Source organism: Erpetoichthys calabaricus, chromosome 12, assembly GCF_900747795.2.
Source record: "Erpetoichthys calabaricus chromosome 12, fErpCal1.3, whole genome shotgun sequence".
NCBI classification, from domain to species: Eukaryota; Metazoa; Chordata; class Cladistia; order Polypteriformes; family Polypteridae; genus Erpetoichthys; species Erpetoichthys calabaricus.
The window spans coordinates 3467007-3489181 of NC_041405.2; the positions used below are offsets into that span (position 1 = coordinate 3467007).

Below are 22175 nucleotides of genomic sequence, written 5' to 3' on the forward strand. Positions count from 1 at the left end.
GGCTCAAATCCAAGCCCTGCCACTCTCTGTGTGGTGTTTGCATGTTCTTCCTGTGCTCACTGGACTTTTCTGCCCGTTCCTTCCAAGCATGTGTATTTCTTTGACTGAGATCCAAGAGTGAGCCCTGCAGTGTCACCTTCAATAGAAAAGATTCTCTCTTCCAGCTGACTCTGGATTCCATTCAGGGCGTTGAAGTCGTCCACTCGGAATACGTTGTTGGATGACGAGGTGATTCTGTTAAGTTCCTGCCGAGGCTCTCGGCGTGCAAATGCACCTCCTACCTGTGTGTAGAGAAACACAAAAGAATCAAACGTTTGGTGAGACTTCTGCTGCTTGCATATACGCTAACAAGGAACCGGACCAGCAATTGATTCTTAGGAGTCAGGAACGTTAGGAAGGAAGTCAGGAGTACAGTGGAGTCAATGACTGTTAAAAAGAACAAGAGGGCTAAGAAGAGGAAACTAAAGACCACTGTGATTGTAAGATGGACAGTAAGTTGGAGGCCTAAGGGAGCAAGTGTCCTGCCTTTGAACCCAGGATGTAAATCAATTTGACTGGGCCAGTGACTCTGATGGTTCCAATCAAAGGCAGCATAATGGAAACAGTGATGAGAAAAGGCAAAAAGGAAGGCCACCATGACGCACACCAAGTCAGAGTCTTAATGGAACAATCGACATCTGACGTCAAATATTAGTCAGTCTGTGTGGACCTGCAGCTCCTACTGGTCTAAGCCAGTCTGCTGGAATAGGTGACCTGACCAGGGAAGGATACATTAATGGCTACCTTGACTCTTGTCGTCCAGAGGAGTAGTATTTAGTAGTCAGTTTGATGTTCAGAGTTAAGCCTCTTAACTGAGACTCACGTTATAATTTCCGATACTCGTACATTTGTTGCGCTCATTCTAGTGATTACTCGGGTATTTTAGATCTGTTATGAGGTTTTATAATACAGAGGAGGGCCAACTCAATTGCATAGCGGCGCTCCAAGGCCCATCCTAAATGAGATCTTTTATTCGATGTCACTGAACACACAGATGAATGCGCTGTGATCTCTAAGGGGGACATGCGCTTTGAACGTTGTCTTCATATACGAACGTGCTCCGGTATTAAAGGGAAACTCTTCTGCCGCCATTGCCCAGGTGTACCGTGTACTCTTGAGCTGACCCTGATACAGTATAGAGAATCTGAATCTGAGGTCCGGTTTTTGCCTCCTTACCATGTTGAATAATTGTTTATGTTCTATCACAGCGTCATTTTGTTTTCATGGTGGGCACCGACACCCTAAAAACCTTTGGTGTTCCACTTCCATGGAATGAATTTCATGACACACACTTGTTAGTGATGTCAAATGAGTAACGGTATAAAGCTCATGTCCTTCAGTTCTGGGGTATCCAGACTTGATGGAATTGATTCACGGATACTGTAAAACCATCTGACACCTTTTGAAGGCCTGGTTATAATCCCTTGTTCTTGTATTTTGGGCCTTGATGAAAGATCTTTCTGATTCCTTGTTCTGACTTCAGCCCAGTTCTTCACTATCCCATCTTCTGGTCATGCTTACCATCTGCCTTTCTTTAGACAGATCAACCCAAGATTTCTACAGTCCAGATCTAAAAGCATCTGACAGAACCAATGACCAGGGAAGGGGAAAGTAAAAGGGCATCATGACTCCTGGAGTCTTAATGGACTTCTGAAGTGCAGAAACTCGAACATTTCAATTGGGACCAACAACTCCTTGTATCCAGTTAAGGGTGCCATGCTACAACCAATGTACCCCTCTAAGGTAACCACAACAGAGATTTTAGGATAAGGGAATTTGATACTAAACCCAGAATATCCTTAACTTGTTTTAATGTGGGCTTTCACCTCACATATACACACAGCTGATAGAAGCCCATGGGAAGGTACAATTGTCTTAAGTCGTTCAGTTCTGCAGGACCCTTTATACAAAATGGACATCATTTAGAAAGGCAGACGTGTACCATCAATTCAATTTACCACAGGTTGACCATAATGAATTTCCGGAAACATCTCAAGGACAGTTAAAGCAAACAGGGTGGACCTGAGCACAATGTCGAGGGCTCTGAATCCTTCTAGGAATGAATGAGAGTTTTCAGTTTTTCAAACCTTGACATGTTGTCACTTTGGTTCTTGAGTGTAGATTGATGGGTAAAAATCTACAACACAATAAAGTGTGCAGAACGGGAAGGGTCTCAATACTTCAAGAATCGAATCCACTATAGGCCAAACTGGCTGCATGTCTGTTTGAGTCCAGACTTTAGCATCTTGTGGAATAAGTCCAGACTCAACATAGCCTAACGGGGCTTAAAGGACCGGATTACTTGAGGAGACACCTGTTGCACCGTAGCTTCCAGATGAGGTCAGAGTCTCAAAGCTGGTGGGACAATTGACCTTTAATGTCCGTATCAAGGTGACTTAATGGGACTAAAGTTAAAACTTAACTGAAGGATCCAGTGGTGACTAGAGTCCAAACATCACATCACATCAGGAAACTCCTGGATTTCTAATTGAAGTGACCAATGTGTATGAAATTGAATTCCTCTGAAACTGGAAAGCCTGGCAGAAAATGAGGACTGGTGGTGTCATCTCTGATACCTGAATGGACACACACTCGGACATACCCCAATGGCATAGCGGATGATATTCTTAGCATCAGCTTTGCGGGTAACTTCTTCAAAGTTCCTCTCTTGGGACTCTCCATCTGTTATGGTAATGAGGATTTTGGTGGCATCGGTTCGTGATCCAGTACTGGGAGCAAATATATTGTCCCTGTGGAAGGAAGAGGAAAGCGGTTCAGAATGAATGCAGTAATACGGCTGGAGAACTGTCCAAGGTTCAATACGTACACAACGTTTCTCATTCCCGAGACTGTGTTGGTTCCTCCAGACATTTGGACAATGGGATTGATGAGGATACTGGGAGATCTTGAAGACAAGTATCGCCTAAAGTCAAACTCAACCTTTGTGGAAGATGAGAACTGGACAATGGCGAACTGAAAAAAAAAAGCAAAAAAAGGTGAAAATGAAGAGCAGAAGATGAATTCATCATCCCGGAGTGGCATCGGGTTCTACGCCAGTGTTATTACTAGTAGTATCGATTGAGGAAATGATGTGGAACTCTGATAAGATGGACAAGATAGGATGTCCACAGTGGATTGGGATGGTATTCTGTACAAAGGACGCTATAAAATGAAGATGTTTGGATGTACCTATCGCCTTTCTACCTCATCTCAGAGATGTGTATGTGTTAGTTGGGTTAGCCACTCTGAATTGTTTTCGTGTGTGGGGAACAGCCCGGACACAGACAGGTAGACAAGATGGTTTCACCACACACACGTTTATTATACATTTCTATTTACAAGTTCGTGCATCAACCCAGTGCCGCAGCACCAATCACCCTTTGAGTCCTTGGCCACAACGCAATGCCTCGTACTGTCTCTAGTCCACCTCCACTCCTCTCCACCAAGCTTCGTCCTTCTTCCTCCCGACTCTTGCCTCCGACAGGAGGGAGGTGGCCCCTTTTATCCACCCCGGATGGACTCCAGGTGTATCCGGAGGAGCTTCTATGGCCACACCCCTGTGTGGCGGAAGCTCTGGCGGTGTATCCGGAAGTCCTCCGGGTGTCCCCAAACCTCTTCCCCCCCCAGCACTTCCGGGTGTGGCGGAAGTGCTGAGTCCAGGGCTCCCAAGGCATCGGGGGGGGGGCCCCCCTGGCGGTGACCACGGGCCCCTACAGGGTAGAGCTTCAAAGCTCTGTACCCGTGGCCCCCAAAGCAACCAGGGCGGATGCCCCCTTGTGTTCTGGAGGAGGCATGAGACCTTGTCCGGTCCTCCTGGGCGTCCCGGCCGGGCATGAACCCCAGCCGGGTGCCACACGTGTTACAGCAAGGGTAGTATTTATATTCTCTATAAGTAGTTTTTATTTTAATTATTTGTATTTTTTAACAGTTCTGTTATATTTATTAATTCATTTTGACGTACTGTCATGTTAAATGTTTGTCTATTCCTTGTCCTTTATGGGTGGAGCCCCAGGAGGCGGGGCCAACCCGGAGGTCACGCTAACCTTTATTTTCAGGTGACAAGGGAGGACCCAGCATGCGGATCATTGAGTTGTTTTGTGAATATTGCATTTTCCTTTTTTGTGATTTCCAATAAGAACGTAGATCCCATTCCCATGGATTAGTTTATCCGTGACTACAAAGGGTAAGCCATTTTGTGACTCCCTCCATTTACTCATTCCTAATCCCAGCTATTTGCAGTAAAAAGAAATATTTGAGAGGACTTTCAGTAGTGAACGACGCGTGAGACTGAGCAATAACAGGTCTGTCAAGCCCATAGATGTGCAACACTGTATGGATCGATGCGTGTCCACCCGGCGCCGACAGACGTGACGGAGACCGAGGCTTGCAATTGTTCCCCCCGAAAGAGGAATTCCCAATAAGTGCGGTCATAATCATTCACTGATTAAATCCCTGCCGCCTTTCGCTCCTACCAATTGGATGGTTTGGCTGGGTACACTCGGCATCTAGAGGACAATTGAACATGACAGTAGAGGAAGTAAAGGTCACAATAAGAATTCTGTAGTGAACCTTCAGATGGATCATTACGAGGCCTCGAGGTGCAAGAGTGGAGTGCTGGTGTGTCTGTCTGACCCCGTCTCCCATTGCTGGGCCCTAGCCCCCTTTTCCCCTTTTTCGGTGTTCACAATTTCTGTTTCTGTGAGGTTTTTCAGGAATGTCACCCTCACGGATAGCTGTTGTGAATTTTCCTCCCCGTCTCCCGGGGCTCCACCTACAGTGCATCCAGAAAGTATTCCCAGCGCTTCATCACTTTTTCCACATTTTGTTATGTTACAGCCTTATTCCAAAATGGATTAAATTCATTTTTTTCCTCAGAATTCTGCACACAACACCCCATAATGACAACGTGAAAAAAGTTTACTTGAGATTTTTGCAAATTTATTAAAAATAAAAAAACTGAGAAATCCCATGTCCATAAGTATTCACAGCCTTTGCTCAATACTTTGTCAATGCCCCTTTGGCAGCAATTCCAGCCTCAAGTCTTGTTGAATATGATGCCACAAGCTTGGCACACCTATCCTTGGCCAGTTTCGCCCATTCCTCTTTGCAGCACCTCTCAAGCTCCATCAGGTTGGATGGGAAGCGTCGGTGCACAGCCATTTTAAGATCTCTCCAGAGATGTTCAATCGGATTCAAGTCTGGGCTCTGGCTGGGCCACTCAAGGACATTCACAGAGTTGTCCTGAAGCCACTCCTTTGATATCTTGGCTGTGTCCTTAGGGTCGTTGTCCTGCTGAAAGATGAACCGTCACCCCAGTCTGAGGTCAAGAGCGCTCTGGAGCAGGTTTTCATCCAGGATGTCTCTGTACGTTGCTGCAGTCATCTTTCCCTTTATCCTGACTAGTCTCCCAGTTCCCCACAGCATGATGCTGCTACCACCATGCTTCACTGTAGGGATGGTATTGGCCTGGTGATGAGCGGTGCCTGGTTTCATCCAAACGTGACGCCTAGCATTCACACCAAAGAGTTCAATCTTTGTCTCATCAGACCAGAGAATTTTCTTTCTCATGGTCTGAGAGTCCTTCAGGTGCCTTTGGCAAACTCCAGGTGGGCTGCCATGTGCCTTTTACTAAGGAGTGGCTTCTGTCTGGCCACTCTACCATACAGGCCTGATTGGTGGATTGCTGCAGAGATGGTTGTCCTTCTGGAAGGTTCTCCTCTCTCCACAGAGGACCTCTGGAGCTCTGACAGAGTGACCATCGGGTTCTTGGTCACCTCCCTGACTAAGGCCCTTCTCCCCCGATCGCTCAGTTTAGATGGCCGGCCAGCTCTAGGAAGAGTCCTGGTGGTTTCGAACTTCTTCCACTTACGGATGATGGAGGCCACTGTGCTCATTGGGACCTTCAAAGCAGCAGACATTTTTCTGTAACCTTCCCCAGATTTGTGCCTCGAGACAATCCTGTCTCGGAGGTCTACAGACAATTCCTTTGACTTCATGCTTGGTTTGTGCTCTGACATGAACTGTCAACTGTAGGACCTTCTATAGACAGGTGTGTGCCTTTCCAAATCATGTCCAGTCAACTGAATTTACCACAGGTGGACTCCAATGAAGCTGCAGAAACATCTCAAGGATGATCAGTGGAAACAGGATGAACCTGAGCTCAATTTTGAGCTTCATGGCAAAGGCTGTGAACACTTATGGACATGTGCTTTCTCAATTTTTTTATTTTTAATAAATTTTGCAAAAACCTCAAGTAAACTTTTTTCACGTTGTCATTATGGGGTGTTGTGTGTAGAATTCTGAGGGAAAAAATTGAATTTAATCCATTTTGGAATAAGGCTGTAACAGAACAAAATGTGGATAAAATGATGCGCTGGGAATACTTTCCGGATGCACTGTGCATAGTACATGGAATGGACAAATATTTAAAGAAATAGTAAATATACTGCTCAACAAATGAAAGGAACACTTTTGAATCTGAGTTTAGCATCAAGTCAATGAAACTTGTGGGCTGTTGATCTGAACAGTGAGACGACCCCCAAAACAGGAATGAATGGTTTAACAGGTGGAGGGAGGCCACTGACGTTTTTCCCTCCTCATGTGTTTTGTCACTCGTTTTGCTACATTTGGCTACAGTCAATGTCACTACTATGCATGAGGCCATACCTGGACCCTACAGAGCTGGCACAGGTAGGATGGCACTTCAATACGTGCCATTTCTAGAAGGTTTGCTGTGTCTCCCAGCACAGTCTCAAGGGCATGGAGAAGATTCCAGAAGACAGGCAGTTCCTGTAGGAGGTCATTAACCCATCAGCAGGACTGACCACTATCTGCTCCTTTGGGCAAGGATGACCAGGATGAGCACTGAACAATCAGAAACAGACTTCATGAAGGTGGCCTGAGGGTCTGACGTCCTCTAGTGGGCACCGTGGAGCGCGATTGGCATTTGCAATAGAATACCAGAATTGGCAGGTCCACCAATAGCACCCTGTGTTTTTCACAGATGAGAGCAGGTTCACCACCACCAGACATGAAAGGGTCTGGAGAAGCCGTGGAGAACGTTATGCTACCTGTAACATCGTTCAGCATGACTGGTTTGATGGTGGGTCAGTGATGGTCTGGGGAGGTATATCCATGGGGGGACACACAGACATCTACAAGCTAGACAGCGGCACCTTGACTGCCATTAGGTATCGGGGTGAAATCCTTGGACCCATTGTCAGACCCTATGCTGGTTCCTTCTGGTGCACAACAATGCCCGGCCTCATGTGGTGAGAGGATGAAGAACTGATACCATTGACTGCATCCCACGCTCACTCGCCTGACCTCAATCCTGTAGAACATCTCTGGGTGGGACATTATGTTTCGGTTCATCCAACACCTCCGACTGTCCAGGAGCTCAGTGATACCCTGGTCCTGATCTGGGAGGAGATCCCCCAGATCACCATCCGTCGTCTCATTAGGATGTTGTCAGGCATGCATACAGCTGGGGGGACAGGGCGCATGCAAACTACTGAGTACCAGTTGGAGTTGCTGCAATGAAATTTCGGCCAAATGGACTCGCCTGTCTGCCTGCCTGCCACTGCCTCATTTGTTCCCTTTGATTTTCGGGGTGTCCCTCTGTTGGTTGATCCTTTTCATTTCCATCCTTTCGTTCCTCACACATCACCATACCAGTCCATAGCAGTAGAGATAGCCAGCAGGATTTTTTTTTCCCATTGACATCTGATGTGTTTTCAAAGTGTTCCTTCCATTAAATAATAAGCAAATATAATGAAATCTACATAAAATATGAAAAACAATCATTCAAAAATATCAATATGCCAGAAAAATACAAGCGAGGAAAATAAACCTCTGGCTGTAAGACAACATAGGGGAGTGCGTTTGGGTTTGGTGGCTTTGTACCCGAGTCTGTCCCATGATGCACTGGGTTGTTTCCTGCATTGTGCCTGATGTTTCTGGACTAAGCTCCCAGCCCTTGTGACCTGAACTCGATTAAGCTGGATGGAAAGTGGATGATTGGCGCATCTTAATAATCGTAAAAAACAAAATAAATAAAACCACAGGGTTCACTGCTCTGATGTTCTTTAAGAAGGAGACACCTTCTGCTCGGTAAGAAGAAAGTGAAGGAGCTACTCACGTTGGTGTTCCTCCCCCAGAATTTATTGATGATCTGGATCATAAACACCTTCATGTTCTGAAAATCAGGACTTGAAACGCTGCCCGATCCATCGATAAGAAATACAATGTCGATGCCTCTGACGATGCATTCTGTGGAGAACAGAGAAGCACAGTTAGTGGCCTTTCTATGTGTCCACGTCCGACACAAACCCGTCCTTCATGGACTCACCTTGGTACCCTGGGGTGATGTTCCTCAATGCCGTAGTCTGAAGCCCTCTGTCAAAGCGGTAGCAGACGCCATTCAGGTACATGTTTTTCCCACACAGGTGCTCATAGTGGGGCCTACAGGCCTGTAAAACACACACATGTAGCTGACTGATCCCTTTGTTTCGGTTTAGTTCCAAGCTGTTGAATGACTGCCTAGACTCGAGCGATATTCCAGTGGAATCGAAGACCATTCTTTACCATAAAAACGACAACCCTGAGACACTTACCAACTGTTGCCCAATTTGCTTACTTTCCACCACCTACAAACTCTTCACTTGAGGGACAGCAGACAATGGGGGCAGGCTTGGATGAGTAGCAACCATGGGAACACGTCAGGTTTGGTAGAGGATACTCAACTATGACCACCCTGCTGTATACAAATTGTGAGAAGCATACCCCCGGACACAACAGACAGACAGACACCAGAATGTCCAAAACACACTTCTTTATTTTCTTTACAGCACCACAATGCCTTCCTCCACCAACTCTTTCTTCTTTCTCTTTCTCTTTGACCTCCACTCCCCTCCTCACAAGCTTCGTCTCCTTCCTCCCAGCTCTCGCTCAGTTTCTGGAGGGAGGCTGTCCCTCTTATACTGACCCGGACAAAGTCCAGGTGCTCCCCCTGACGACACTTCCTGGTGTGGTGGAAGTGCTGCCACCCAGGACTCCACAACTGTCTGGGTGCCCCCTGGCGGTGGTCACGTCCTCCAGTAGGGATAAGCGTCCCAGCTCCGGTCCAGTGGCCCATAAGCAGACCCGGGCGGCTGCCCCCTCGTGGCCCAGGGGAGGTATTGTCCATCACAGGGACCATCCAGGCGTCCCGGCTGGGTAGGGTCCCCATCCATCTGGGACAAAACTCAATCAGCTAATGGAGCGAGCAAGAGAAGTTCACATGCCTTTATGTCTCGTGTTCGTGGGTTATGAGAAAGCATTCAACAGCATGGAATGAAATGTGATGGTCAGTGCCTCGAGGAAATGAAGCTTAGACAAGAGAAGACGTCAAGTCAATAAGCAAAGACTGCTCAACTGATATTACGTTGTTCTACCACCCAATCGACATCCCCCCGATATACTGAGGTGTTTGCCAAGGCGACATAATTTCACCAGAGCTGTCTACAGAGGTGCTAGGAGAAATCTTCACCTGGGAAGACAGAGGTATCAGCATCAAAGGTGAGAAACTCGCTCAACTTCAGTTTTCTGATGACATTGTGATCACCACCCATAAAGTCAAGGATCCAAAATGACGTCTACATGATCTTGAGGAAGCAAGTAAAGCAGTGGGCCTGGAGATCCGTTGAGATAAAGTGAAGTGCATGCGCAACCCGAGGGGCTGATGGGACTAAACTCGTTAGTTCGTATGTCTGCCTCAGTCAAGCGATTACTTCCACTCACACGCTGGAGTGAACAATATCATGCCGATGGATGCTTACTTTGAACCGCATAAAGCTAATTAATTAATCCCCTTGGGATTAATAAAGTATCTATCTATCTATCTATCTATCTATCTATCTATCTATCTATCTATCTATCTATCTATCTATCTATCTATCTATCTATCTATCTATCTAATTTTACAAGAGATCAAAGTTGGTCAAAGCAAGAGCAAATACATTCTACGCCATATTTTTACTAACGAGGAAATACGCCTGTGAGGTTTGTGTCATGGATTAGGCTGAATGTTGACGTTTTTGTGGCGACAGAAGCCATATTGTGTATTGTTATCAGGGTCTCGTCACGCGTTTCTAAGGACGTGGTCTCTGGGGTCGTGACCTTGACTTGACCAGCAGATGGCCTAGCAGGTCAACCTTTTGCTATGAGCTTTATTTGATCGGCAGATAAAAATCCGTATTTTCATTTTGACTTATTGGGTGTTTACTCTTCTTCTTGCCTTGCCTGGTTTTCCACTTATTGCGTGTTATTTGACTTTGATTTTTGACTCTCGTCTGGGTTTTGGTTACTTTGGTTTATTTATTTATTTATTTTTTTCCTTTGGTTTTGCCCACTTGTCTCAGTGTTCTTAGGAAATCAGTAAGCTGTTTTGCTGCCGGGCCAGGAAAGTATGAAATTTTTGAAAAACGGATGCAGAGAAGGTTCAACTCACACAGCATGCAATCGAGAGGTGAATGCTAAGAAGTCATAATGAAAAAAAGGAAATTCGGTGTAAAACTGGCTTCAAGGACGTCATCATGATGGTGTTAAAATAATAGACCCCAGGGGCAGGACTTAAGTAGGATGACAACTTGTAGCGGTCAGGGGCCACTAAGATTCACACTGTCAAAGATGACGGTGATTTATTTATTTTAATAGAAGAGATCCCAGGAACGTCCCCAGCCTTGGATCGACCCACACACACTCACAACAGAGGCAATAAAGCACACTGGGAAAGGCAAACAATTACAAATATAATGACCCAAAAATAATTAATGAAAACAGTAATACCACCCCTGACCCCTTCGGCGATATTACATTTAACATAAAAACACAAACACCACACAGCAAAGTCCATATAAACCAAACCGGATGAAGATGAAAAGTGACAAAGTTAAGTCCAGCGATCCTAATGTTGAAAGGGTGAAGGAAAAATACAGTCCTACCGGTAGTTACTGATGATGAGGATGAAATCAGATGGTTGATTCAGGAGCGCTCCACTCTTCCGGAAAACCAAAGAATCCAACACAGTTCTCAGTGCACAGGTAGACAGACGATCCAGACCCCAACAAACGAATACAGTCCAGGACACAAAGATTAGAGTTCCAATAACAGCAGGCAGGAACGACAGATAACCGCACCAAACAAAACTAACTTTTTTCCCCCTCTCCTTTTGCCCTCTGCCCTCCTTTTAACTACCTGTGGCCACCTTTGACCCCAGCAGCCCCAGCAAGGACTGCTGGGAGATGCAGTTCTTATAAAGTAGCACTGCTACAAACTAGAGATGGAAAGTAACATTCTGGTGGTCCTGAAACTTCACATGCCCAAGTTGGTAAACCTCCAATGAGACGACGAGGTGGACTACGGAAAGACACCGGGCCCTAGCTGGAACATCAAAGCAAAGGGCCGGTCTAAATACTAGCAACTGTTGTCCCACTTCTTCAGGCTGTGGAATGAGGATCAAAATGTCCTTTCACAGAATATCCGCATCTTGTGTTACCCACAGTGCTAAGGACACTGCGAAATGTCTGAGAATCATATTGAGCAAGAAAACAACCAGCAGCACCAACTCAATGAGAGATCAGGAGAATACGACGTGGTCAACATGCGCGAAACCTCAAAGCCAAACGTCAGACAACACTGCTACCACATTCAAATCGAAACCCAACAAAAATACGTAGCAAAAAGGTTGAGAACCATTAGCAAGATCACACTTAAAATCTTATAAGGGAATATCCGCAAACTCGGATTGGAATTGAAAGTCAGTGGTAACCTTTTAAGTTGTTGCGCTACTGACATCAGTCACCGTGACCCCCCAATACCCCCAGCAACCCCCAGAGACTGACATCATGACAATGGACTCACAATACAGTATCGTCCATATACAAAATAAAATGGCATAAAAATAATTTGTAACATCTCAAATACGTGTTTGGGAATTTGAAATATTCACACTCAAAAAAACACTTAATAGGTTGAAAGTTGAATTTCTAAACTTAAGAAAGAGCTAATAAAAATTAAAAGCAAAATCACAGCATATCAGCAGGTAAGACAAGGCCAGGAGCAGACAAGAGTCAAAAGCACTAAAGACCAAACTAAACCAGGAAACCGAAATATAAAGAGTAAGACACGAGTCAAAGAAAGAAGTCAAAAATCATACTTACTACGCTAACGTTAATTCATTGTTGCTGATCCACAGAGGAAAGAAAGTCAATTAAATTTGCGTCCTTATTTATATGTTGTGACGCGTGAGTCCCTGTCTTGCACACCAAAACACGAGGCTGAGTCCCAGTACTTTAGCAAAACCAACTTGAAACAGGAACAGCTCAGTGGTTATTTATTGTAACGTGATCTGCCGCTCTCTTATACCGAGTGTCCCAAAAAGAATATCGGAGTTTTAAAGAGCTGTAGCTTGGCGCCCATTCATCGGAGACTGCAGAGCAACCTAGTGGAGTCGTGAGGAATTCATCTAGTTTCATTTCGGTGCCGGTAGATGGTGCTAGTGCTTATCAAAAAGCTAACATTGTGTTGATTCAATTAGTTACATTTGCAGTTATGGCTGTGCCACAATAAAAAGCTTTTATCGTTTGCGAATTCGCCAGAACTCAACCGGTTGTTCCTGTGCAGCGGGCATTTCGTCAAAAATATGGGACTGACCCTCTGAATGACAATGACATCCATCGATTGTACCGACAATTTCGGGATACTGGGTGTATCTGCAAAGGTAAAAGCACCGGGCGACCCCGAACTTCCTCCTCTGCTTAGAATGTCGCCCGATCGCAAACTGCATTCACTCGGAGCCCATCGAAATCAGTTTGACGAGCAAGTCATGAGTTACAGATACCAAAGTCAAGTGTATGGAGAATTCTCCGACGCCGGTTGGTTATGAAACCGCATCGTCTGCAGTTGGTTCAGGCCCTTAGACGAGGGGATAAGACGTGTCGTGTTGAGTTTTCAACTTTCATCCAGCAGAATTTGGAGACCAATGAAGATTTTTGTTCCTTGATTATCTTCAGTGATGAGGCCACGTTTCACATTAGTAGGAAGGTAACTCGTCATAATATACGAATTTGGGGTGAAGAAACCCCTCATGCAGTTATCGAACACGAATGAGACTCCCCCAAGACTAACGTTTTTTGCGCGATTTCCAAGTCGAAAGTTTACGGGCCTCACTTTTTTGAAAGCACCACAGTAACAGAGGCTGTGTACCTGCATATGCTGCAACGCTGGCTGTTCCCTCAATCGGAACATCAAGAACCAGCCGATTTCATTTTTCAACAGGATGGGGCACCACCTCACTGGTCTCTTCCAGTGCGGCATTTCCTAAATGAGACCTGTCCCCAACGTTGGATAGGAAGATCTGGGACATCAAGATTTGTCACTCCACCATTGGCCTCCAGGATCCCCAGATATCACCCCATGTGACTTTTTCCTTTGGGGATACATCAAAGGATTAGTGTTCCAACCACCGATGCCTACAACTTTGGACGAAATGAAGTTGAAGATAACGGCTGCCATTCAGAGCGTCAATTCCGATATGTTAGAGAGATTTTGGCAGGAATTGGAATACCACCTCGATATTGTTACAGTTACTCGTGGGAGGCACATAGAACATTTATAGACAATGTGGGAAACATGTGAATATAACAGTTTTTATATATGCTTGTATAATTCAAATTTAATAAATTAAGATCTTTGAAACTCCGATATTCTTTTTGGGACACCCTGTATAAAGACACATCTGTCAGGCAGGGTCATGGCCAGCTAATCCTATTCTCTTCATTTCTAATGTTCCTTGCATCACCCATCGACGACAGGCACTTAGAGCGCAGCCGCGGTCGGCTCAGATTTGTTTTTCTGCAGTGAGCCGTTGCAGCACTGTCAGCCTGCGGTTGCCCCGTCAATGGATAAGGAGTCTTCCACGGCGACTGCTCTTCGGGGTGTCGTCCCATTGAGGGGAGTCCCATAAGAGTTATAGAAACGTCACTTGTTATTTCATCCATGACTGTGACTAAAGAAAACAAGTCAACTAGAAATAACGTTCTCAATATTTATTCTATAAACAGACAATCCCTGGTGATTTCAAAACTCAAAATTAAATCCGGAACACAAGTAACAATGTATTTTATGACAATGGCAATATTGGCAATGTATATTGCAAGATTACACTGGCCGCTTGCTCGCGTCGGGTGCCCCCTACTGGTCGTTTGTCTGAGACTTACCACAAGCTGCTTTGAACTGCTGACGAGTGACATCCCCATGGCCCACCGTTCAGTCTGCTTAGTGTCTGTGGGGAAATGCAAATGCTGTTCACTTAGCTGTCATGACACTTCAGATACAAATATTAAAGAAAAGCAAGATAACAAAGCGTTCCACCTGGTGGTCTCGGGTTTTCATTTTTACTAGTGACAAGGACACTAAACTAGAGCCTTGCTGATAAAGGGAGTTCAAAATGGAGGCCTTAATGGAGAACCCTGTGTAGCCAGATGCGAGTACTGAGGTTGTGGATACCCACTGTGAAGTGACCCCCTGATGAGAGCCCAGCCAGCAACACTGGAGTGCCCCCCAGATGAGGGCTGGGACTGCTAAACAGCTGGGCCACCGCCTTGCTGAGATGACTCGATGGATGGACCATCCCACAGCGGGGATGACTGGGGACCCGAGGTACACAGACACTTGAAGTTCTGGGTGGGCTCGCTCAGACTTGTCCCCAGCTAGGTCCTTCAGGACGCTCTTTCAAGGCCAGTGAAGACTGGACACTCGAGCTGAGCGGCAAAGACTGGACACTGTGGGAACCTGAGCTGATTGGACTTTACTGGGGTCTTTGGCCTTAAATAAATTCTACCATCTCCTGATCACATTCCCCTGGTGTTCTTCTGGAGGGACCACCTTACACTGGTCATTACAACAGCAGGGGCTGTGGGTGAGGAAGTCAGCACTGACGATCCCATCATGAATTTGTGTTCTCTTATATCAGACATTGCTAACCAGCTCCTGTTGTTTGACTCCCATACTGTATGTCCCTTATGTTTCTATTCTATATGACTGCAGGTTCTCGCTTTTGATCCTTCTAGTTTATCATTTTTCTGCTCTGATTATTGATTGTGGTTTTGTTTTTTGGATTGCTTTCTTAATCCTGCTTATTAAGGGTGTCTTTTCGTGGCTTAGTTTATGTCTCTAACCAATGGGCCAGGGTTTTTTCCTCAGTTCCTCTCTCCATTAACTATTGGCTGGAAACCTGCATGGAGATTTAGTGCCAAGGCCTAGTCAAAGGGCTCCCATATTGTCCGGAGCTGACATGATCTTCAGGAGACCACAAATGACAGGAAGGAGCAGGAATGCCCAGAGTAGCTGGCCATATAAGTGGCTCCATGAACATAGTGAATTTGGGGGTGCCACTGTCGATAAGCACTTTATTCTGCATCTCTCCTGCTTCTGAGGCCTATCAGCCAGTCAGCCTCGCACATGGAACCTGGCCATAGATTGGCTCACAAACTGGGGTATAGGTTGGTAGTTAGGTTGCCTCTTACCCTGGGTGAGCGGAGTGAGGAGGGCCTGGCAGGCGTAGACATGCTGGCTGAGAGGATGAGGCATCTGGGAGTGCACAGCCCTGCAAAAGACTGGAGTGGCGTAGTGCCGGTGTTCACGGAAGAAGTGAGAGGTCCTGTTTAGGACCACACCAGCAGTCTGACATAAGGAATCCATTCTGACATCCCTTGGGCCATTGGTGTCAGCAGTGGGATACAACTGACTAAGATAGAGGACTGGTCTAGCACCAATACTGGTGGACCCCTCAGCCAGACTAAGGATGGCCCTTTACACTTATTTAGTATCCCAGGTGAATGAAGCTTGTGTTACCCTTGAAGAGAAGAGGACAGAGTAGCCCTCCGAGGGTTCAGACCGGACTGGGACACGCTCTTCAGGAGGCTGCGGACTATCAGAGTTATCGTTGAAGAAGTCAAAGGTCCTTTATAAGGCCATACCAGTGGTCTGGTGTAAGGTAGCTGAATCCAGTCCTCCATCTTTCACACAAGTTTACGTACTTTTATTTATTTATTTATTTATTTATTGCGTTGTATGTTTGTCAACTGTTCTGAGGAGCCATGCAAGTACAAGTTTCACGTGACAGAAAACCTTGACTCGACTTGACTCAAGCCTTTGTTGTATAGAATATCTGCCACCTTCCAACATTTGGTGGACCTCCATGGACCCAAGCAGCAGATACTGAGACCTGCGAGACCCAAGCGGCACATTACCTGTAATTTCAAAGGCAGAACACAGCATGTTGTTATAGGTGCACCGGTAGATTTTCCCATTCTTGTTGTTCTCCAGCGGGGAGCTGACCGCCACCCTACAGAGACATTAAGAAGCGGTGAGGACACCGACAGAGAAGGAAAGAGAGACGATCGACCACCACGAGCCGTCACACTGCTCCTCTTGACAGATGCACTCACCACGTCCCACCCGAGTCCATCTGCAGAACTTGATGTCCAAACCACTTGGCTGTCGTCCGGAACATGTGGCTCTTCTCCGTTTCCAGGTTGAAAGTGTGAGAAGGCAACCAGGCTGCAAAGAACAAGGGCAGGAAATGAAGACATGGAGTACGGAGGGATGGGGAGGCACATTTATACATTAATAAAGTATCTATCTATCTATCTGTCTATCTATCTATTATACAGTGCCTTTCACATCTATCTACCTATCTATCTATTATATAGTGCCTTTCATATCTCTATCTATCTATCTGTCTATCTATCTATTATACAGTGCCTTTCACATCTATCTATCTATCTATCTATTATATAGTGCCTTTCATATCTCTATCTATCTATCTGTCTATCTATCTATTATACAGTGCCTTTCACATCTATCTATCTATCTATTATATAGTGCCTTTCACATCTATCTATCTATCTATTATATAGTGCCTTTCACATCTATCTAACTATTATATAGTGCCTTTCACATTTATCTATCTATCCTATATAGTGCCTTTCATATCTATCTATCTATCTTTACTATATACCGCCTTTCTATCTATCTATCTATCTATCTATCTATCTATCTATCTATCTATCTATCTATCTATCTATCTATCTATCCTATATAGTGCCTTTCACATCTATCTATCTATTATATAGTGCCTTTCACATCTATCTATCTATCTATCTATCTATCCTATATAGTGCCTTTCATATCTATCTATCTATCTATTATATAGTGCCTTTCACATCTATCTATCTATCCTATGTAGTGCCTTTCATATCTATCTATCTATCTATCTATCTATCTATCTATCTATCTATCCTATACAGTGCCTTTCATATCTATCTATCTATCTATTATATAGTGCCTTTCACATCTATCTATCTATTATATAGTGCCTTTTACATCTATCTATCTATCTATTATATAGTGCCTTTCACATCTATCTATCTATCTATCTATCCTATGTAGTGCCTTTCATATCTATCTTATCTATCCTATACAGTGCCTTTCATATCTATCTATCTATCTATTATATAGTGCCTTTCACATCTATCTATCTATTATATAGTGCCTTTTACATCTATCTATCTATTATATAGTGCCTTTCACATCTATTTATCTATTATATAGTGCCTTTTACATCTATCTATTATATAGTGCCTTTCACATCTATCTATCTATTATATAGTGTCTTTCACATCTATCTATCTATCTATTATATAGTGCCTTTCACATCTATCTATCTATCTATCTATCTATTATATAGTGCCTTTTCATCTATCTATCTATCATATAGTGCCTTTCACATCTATCTATCTATCTATCTATCTATCCTATATAGTCCCTTTCATATCTATCTATCTATCTGTCTATCTCAGCAGCACAAAGAGGTACAATTTACTGCTGTGCCCCTCTGGCACTCCACAGCATTAGAGTATCGATGGCCTCCTCAGGGAGCCAAGACCAGTGCAGACTACGAGGACGGCCTGCCTGCCCAGTAATAAACACAGACGTTAGGTGTGCCAGTCCAGTAATCAGGCGGGACTCCTAAAATCAGCGTCTGGGAATTCACAATAAAGACACCAAGTGTCCAGTGCAGACCTTCACTCCTCTGTTAGGGTCCCTACTATCTGTTGGTTTTATTTAAGTCAGTTTCTTCATTAAAGTGTAATTCATTTCCTTCTTGTCTTTGTCTGTCAATCCCAGATTATTCAGGTAAGGAAGGTGGATGTCTTGAGGTCATGGTGCCGGAGAGCAGTGACATGGACTCGGTACACAGGTGACAATAATGACCCTTGTGACGATCAGCCTGACTACAGACAGACACAGGACTCCCAATGTCCAGAACACACACACGTTTAATTTGCTTTCTTCAATACCACACACACACACACACACGCAGTGCACAATTCACCCACAAGGCTCAGTCCTTTTACTTTCCTTCCTTCTCCTTCTCTTCAGCTGCCTCCACTCCTTTCCCACAAGCTCTGTCCTCTGCCTCCCGACTCCGGCTCCCTTTTTAAAATGCACCCAGATGTGCTCCCTGATGGCCTTCCTGCAGTCCATGGCTCTGGAACCATCCAGGTGCCCGCTGGCAGTGGCCACAGGCCCCCACAGGGCTGAGCTTCCAAGCTCAGTGGCCCCAAAACAAAGCAGGGCAGCTGCCCTCTCGTGTCCCGGGGTTGGTATTGTTCCTCTCCTGGTCCTTCCATCCTCCAGGCGTCCCGGCTGGGGTCCGCCACACCCTATAGACCTCTGATTCTCCACTCGTAACATTATCTATGGGATTGTACCCAAGTGGGGCTCACTCTGGAGACATCACAGAGCTCAGAATAATTCCAAGAAAACCAGGGTACATAAAAATAAAAAATAAATAAATACAAGAGGGGGGTCATTAAGGAAGAAGACAAGTTGACAAAACAAAGGGAATGTGAAATACTGTAACTAAAACTTCAGGCCCAGCTGCTGCCCTCCATGACGCTGAGCTCTTTACAGCCCTAATGTCACCGTCGATCGCCCGTCACATTTGCTTTACAGACGTCTCGGGATGTATCTGCACGAGGTGAATCTCCCTAAATCCCTGTGCTTTGCTCCTACTCGTTATATAAAATGGTGTTTGTTAGTTCTTTCCTTAAACAAGTGATGAGAGCCCTATGCAATTTCCAGGACACCTGCTGGGGGCTGGCTGGGTGGTCTCGTGGCCTTGGAGCCCCTGCGGATTTTGTTTTTTTCTCCAGCCATCTGGAGCTTTTTTGTTTCTGTCTGTCCTCTCTGGCCATAGGACCTTATTTAATTCTTTGTTAATTAGCATTGCCAAGTGTTTATGTTTTTTCCTTTTTTCCTTTCTTCATCTGGTAAAGCACTTTGAGCTCCAGCATTTATATGAAAACGTGCGATAGAAATAAATGGTGGAGTTGTTGACTCGGCCCTAAAAACACTCAAACTCGGCACCCAGTTGTACAATCCGTGTTATGTTGAAGTGACGTGAGCAACTGGACCAAAGGTTCTCAAACTGTGGGGCGGACCCCCTAGAGGGGCACGAAGTAACAAAAAGGGGGGCGCGAAGATGTGAAAAAAAGAAAACAAGAATCGAAAATATGAAAAATACATCCATTGAAACCAAAACAAATTAACTTAAACTACGTTCTGATACTAGAAAAATAAATATGAAGTTAGATAAATGTTGATTAAAGTTAAGTAGGTATAATAAAATATGCATCTATGATATATCATTAATTAAAAAAGAACAAATTGGTATTAGTGGGCTCCTTTCTAAAAAACATTAGGGGGGGCGCGACTAAAACTGTTATGAAAACTCGGGTCACAAATACGTTGGTTGAGAAACGCCGGACGAGAAGGCTGTGAACGTGGGATTTGTGCCGTCATTTACCGCATTTATAGGATGACAAATCCACAAGTGTGCTGGTTTGTTTGTTTGTTTCCAAATGTGTGCATTTTTGTTGCTCAAAATGTTAACCCACTTATTTAAATGACAAGTTTTCAACTTCAATGAAACACCTTATTTTTATTTGGCAAAAATATTCAACTTAAATGTTACGTACCCCTGCTAAATGTTAAATGTCAAACACCCCCTCTAAATTGTCTGACTTAAATGGTAAATGTCCCTACTAAATGGTAAATATCCCACTTAAATGTTAAATATCTCTAATAAATATTAAATGTCCAACATAAACGTAAAATATCCTTGCTAAATTGTAAATATCTAAATTAAATGGTACAGTTCCCTGCTAAATGGTAAATAAGCAATTAAACATTAAATGTCCACTTACAATAAATTACAAATATCCAACTTAGATGGTAAATGTCTCTAATAAAATAGTAAATATTCAGCTTAAATGTTATACTTCCCTGACAAACTGTAACTATCTCATTTAAATAGTTACATTCCCTATTTAAATGTCCCACTTAAATTGCAGAAATCCCACTTAGATGGTAAATTCCCCCCAATACATAGTAAATATCCAATTTTAATGTCACTGCTAAATGGTAACTACACAAATTAAATGGTCAACACTAAATATCCAATATGAATATTAAATGTGAAACTTGAATTGCAAATATCCAACTTATATGTTAAATATCCCTGCTAAACTGTAAATATCTGATTTAAATGGTAAATGTCCCTGAGAAATACTAAAATATCCAACTTAAATTTGTAAAATACCTGCTAAATGGTAAATTGCCAACATAGATGGTAAAATGACCCCAATGATCTAGTAAATATTCAGTTTAAATGTTAAATATCCTGGCTAACTAGTAAATATATCTTATTTAAATGGTAAATGTCCATGATAAATGGTAAATATCCAACTTAAATGTCCTACCGTAATTGTTCATATCTATCATAAATGATAAATATTTCTGCTAAATGGTAAATATCAAACTTAAACAGCAAATCCATCTACCCATCCATCCATCCATTTTCCAACCCACTGAATCCGAACACAGGGTCACGGGGGTCTGCTGGAGCCAATCCCAGCCAACACAGGGCACAAGGCAGGAACCAATCCCAGGCAGAGTGCCAACCCACCGCAGAAACAGCAAATCTCCACCTTAAATATTAGATAAATTAACATTGCACATTTAATATTTAAGATGGATATTTACCATTTAAGGTGCACATTTATCCATTCAGTTTAACATTTACCACTTAAGTTGGATATTAGCTAAATAAGAGGAGGATTACAAGTTGCATTGTTATCATTTAAATAACGGATCTGACGTTTTACACAACAAAAAAATACACAAATAATTCTCATCCTGTAAATGTACATAAAAGCAAGGACAGCATTTTACAAACCACAACCCATAAGAGATGGCCAGCAGAGGGCGCTGCTCACTCACAGACAAGGCTGTGCTCCTGTTGGCGTTTGGAAATGCTGGGAGAAGGGCGGGGCCTAACAGAAGCACCAATCCAGCTTTAGGGCCTGCAGTGGACCACACACTTGGCATTGTGCCCCCAAACAGGTGGCATTCACACAATCGTATTCCTTTTCTAGATATTTCCTGCTTCTAAATGATCAGCATTATTTTAGTTTTGGGTCTCCAACTCTCCAGGGGTCAGTGTGAGATGCTCCTTCAGTGGTCACCTTCCAATTTCACTTTTAAACTCTCATTTTGGCTGTTCATGATTTGAACCTTCTGGCCAATCCTCAGAAGAAAACAAATCGCTCGAGAGTGTCCCTGGGAGAGGGCAGCAGACTAATTCAAACAAGTGGCGTTGAGCAATCGGCCTTTTCACTTGAAATTCTCCTCTACTTTAGTTTTGTTAAAGCGCCCCCTGATGGTCTACTTTGTGTATTAAACAAAGACTGATTGATTTGTATTTTGATGAGTGATCTCTGAGTCAGTAGCCATTATTGTGTGAGGTGTGTGCGTGCGTTTCAGCCCAACTCAAAGTGCTTCTCTGTGCATGTGAGCTCCTATGTGCACATTTATGTGTGTGTTTGTGTGTGGGAACTAACGTTAGTCGAGTTTCACCACTTTAGGAAGACATTTATGTTGTCACCTTGGCTTTTCAACAACACCAGGGCACAAGGTCACCCCAGACATTGCTCAATTCCATCACAAAAAGGGAAGAAGAAAAGTGC

The 22175-nt window shown here is 44.1% G+C and overlaps 1 protein-coding gene across 1 annotated transcript in view; it reads right to left on the reverse strand.

Annotated features, from left to right (window-relative positions):
• The window catches only part of LOC114662236 (integrin alpha-X-like), a 46683-nt gene extending 30020 nt beyond the window's left edge, over nucleotides 1–16663 (reverse strand). The window contains exons 1-8 of the mRNA XM_028815627.2: nucleotides 16530–16663; nucleotides 16332–16426; nucleotides 14298–14362; nucleotides 8390–8510; nucleotides 8180–8310; nucleotides 2867–3012; nucleotides 2642–2789; nucleotides 137–281 (exon numbers count right to left, since the gene is read on the reverse strand). Coding sequence (XP_028671460.2) covers nucleotides 137–281; nucleotides 2642–2789; nucleotides 2867–3012; nucleotides 8180–8310; nucleotides 8390–8510; nucleotides 14298–14362; nucleotides 16332–16426; nucleotides 16530–16594 — 916 coding nt within the window. The 5' untranslated portion in view covers nucleotides 16595–16663. The remainder of the gene's footprint in view (nucleotides 1–136; nucleotides 282–2641; nucleotides 2790–2866; nucleotides 3013–8179; nucleotides 8311–8389; nucleotides 8511–14297; nucleotides 14363–16331; nucleotides 16427–16529) is intronic.
• Between the last annotated feature and the right edge of the window lie 5512 nt (nucleotides 16664–22175).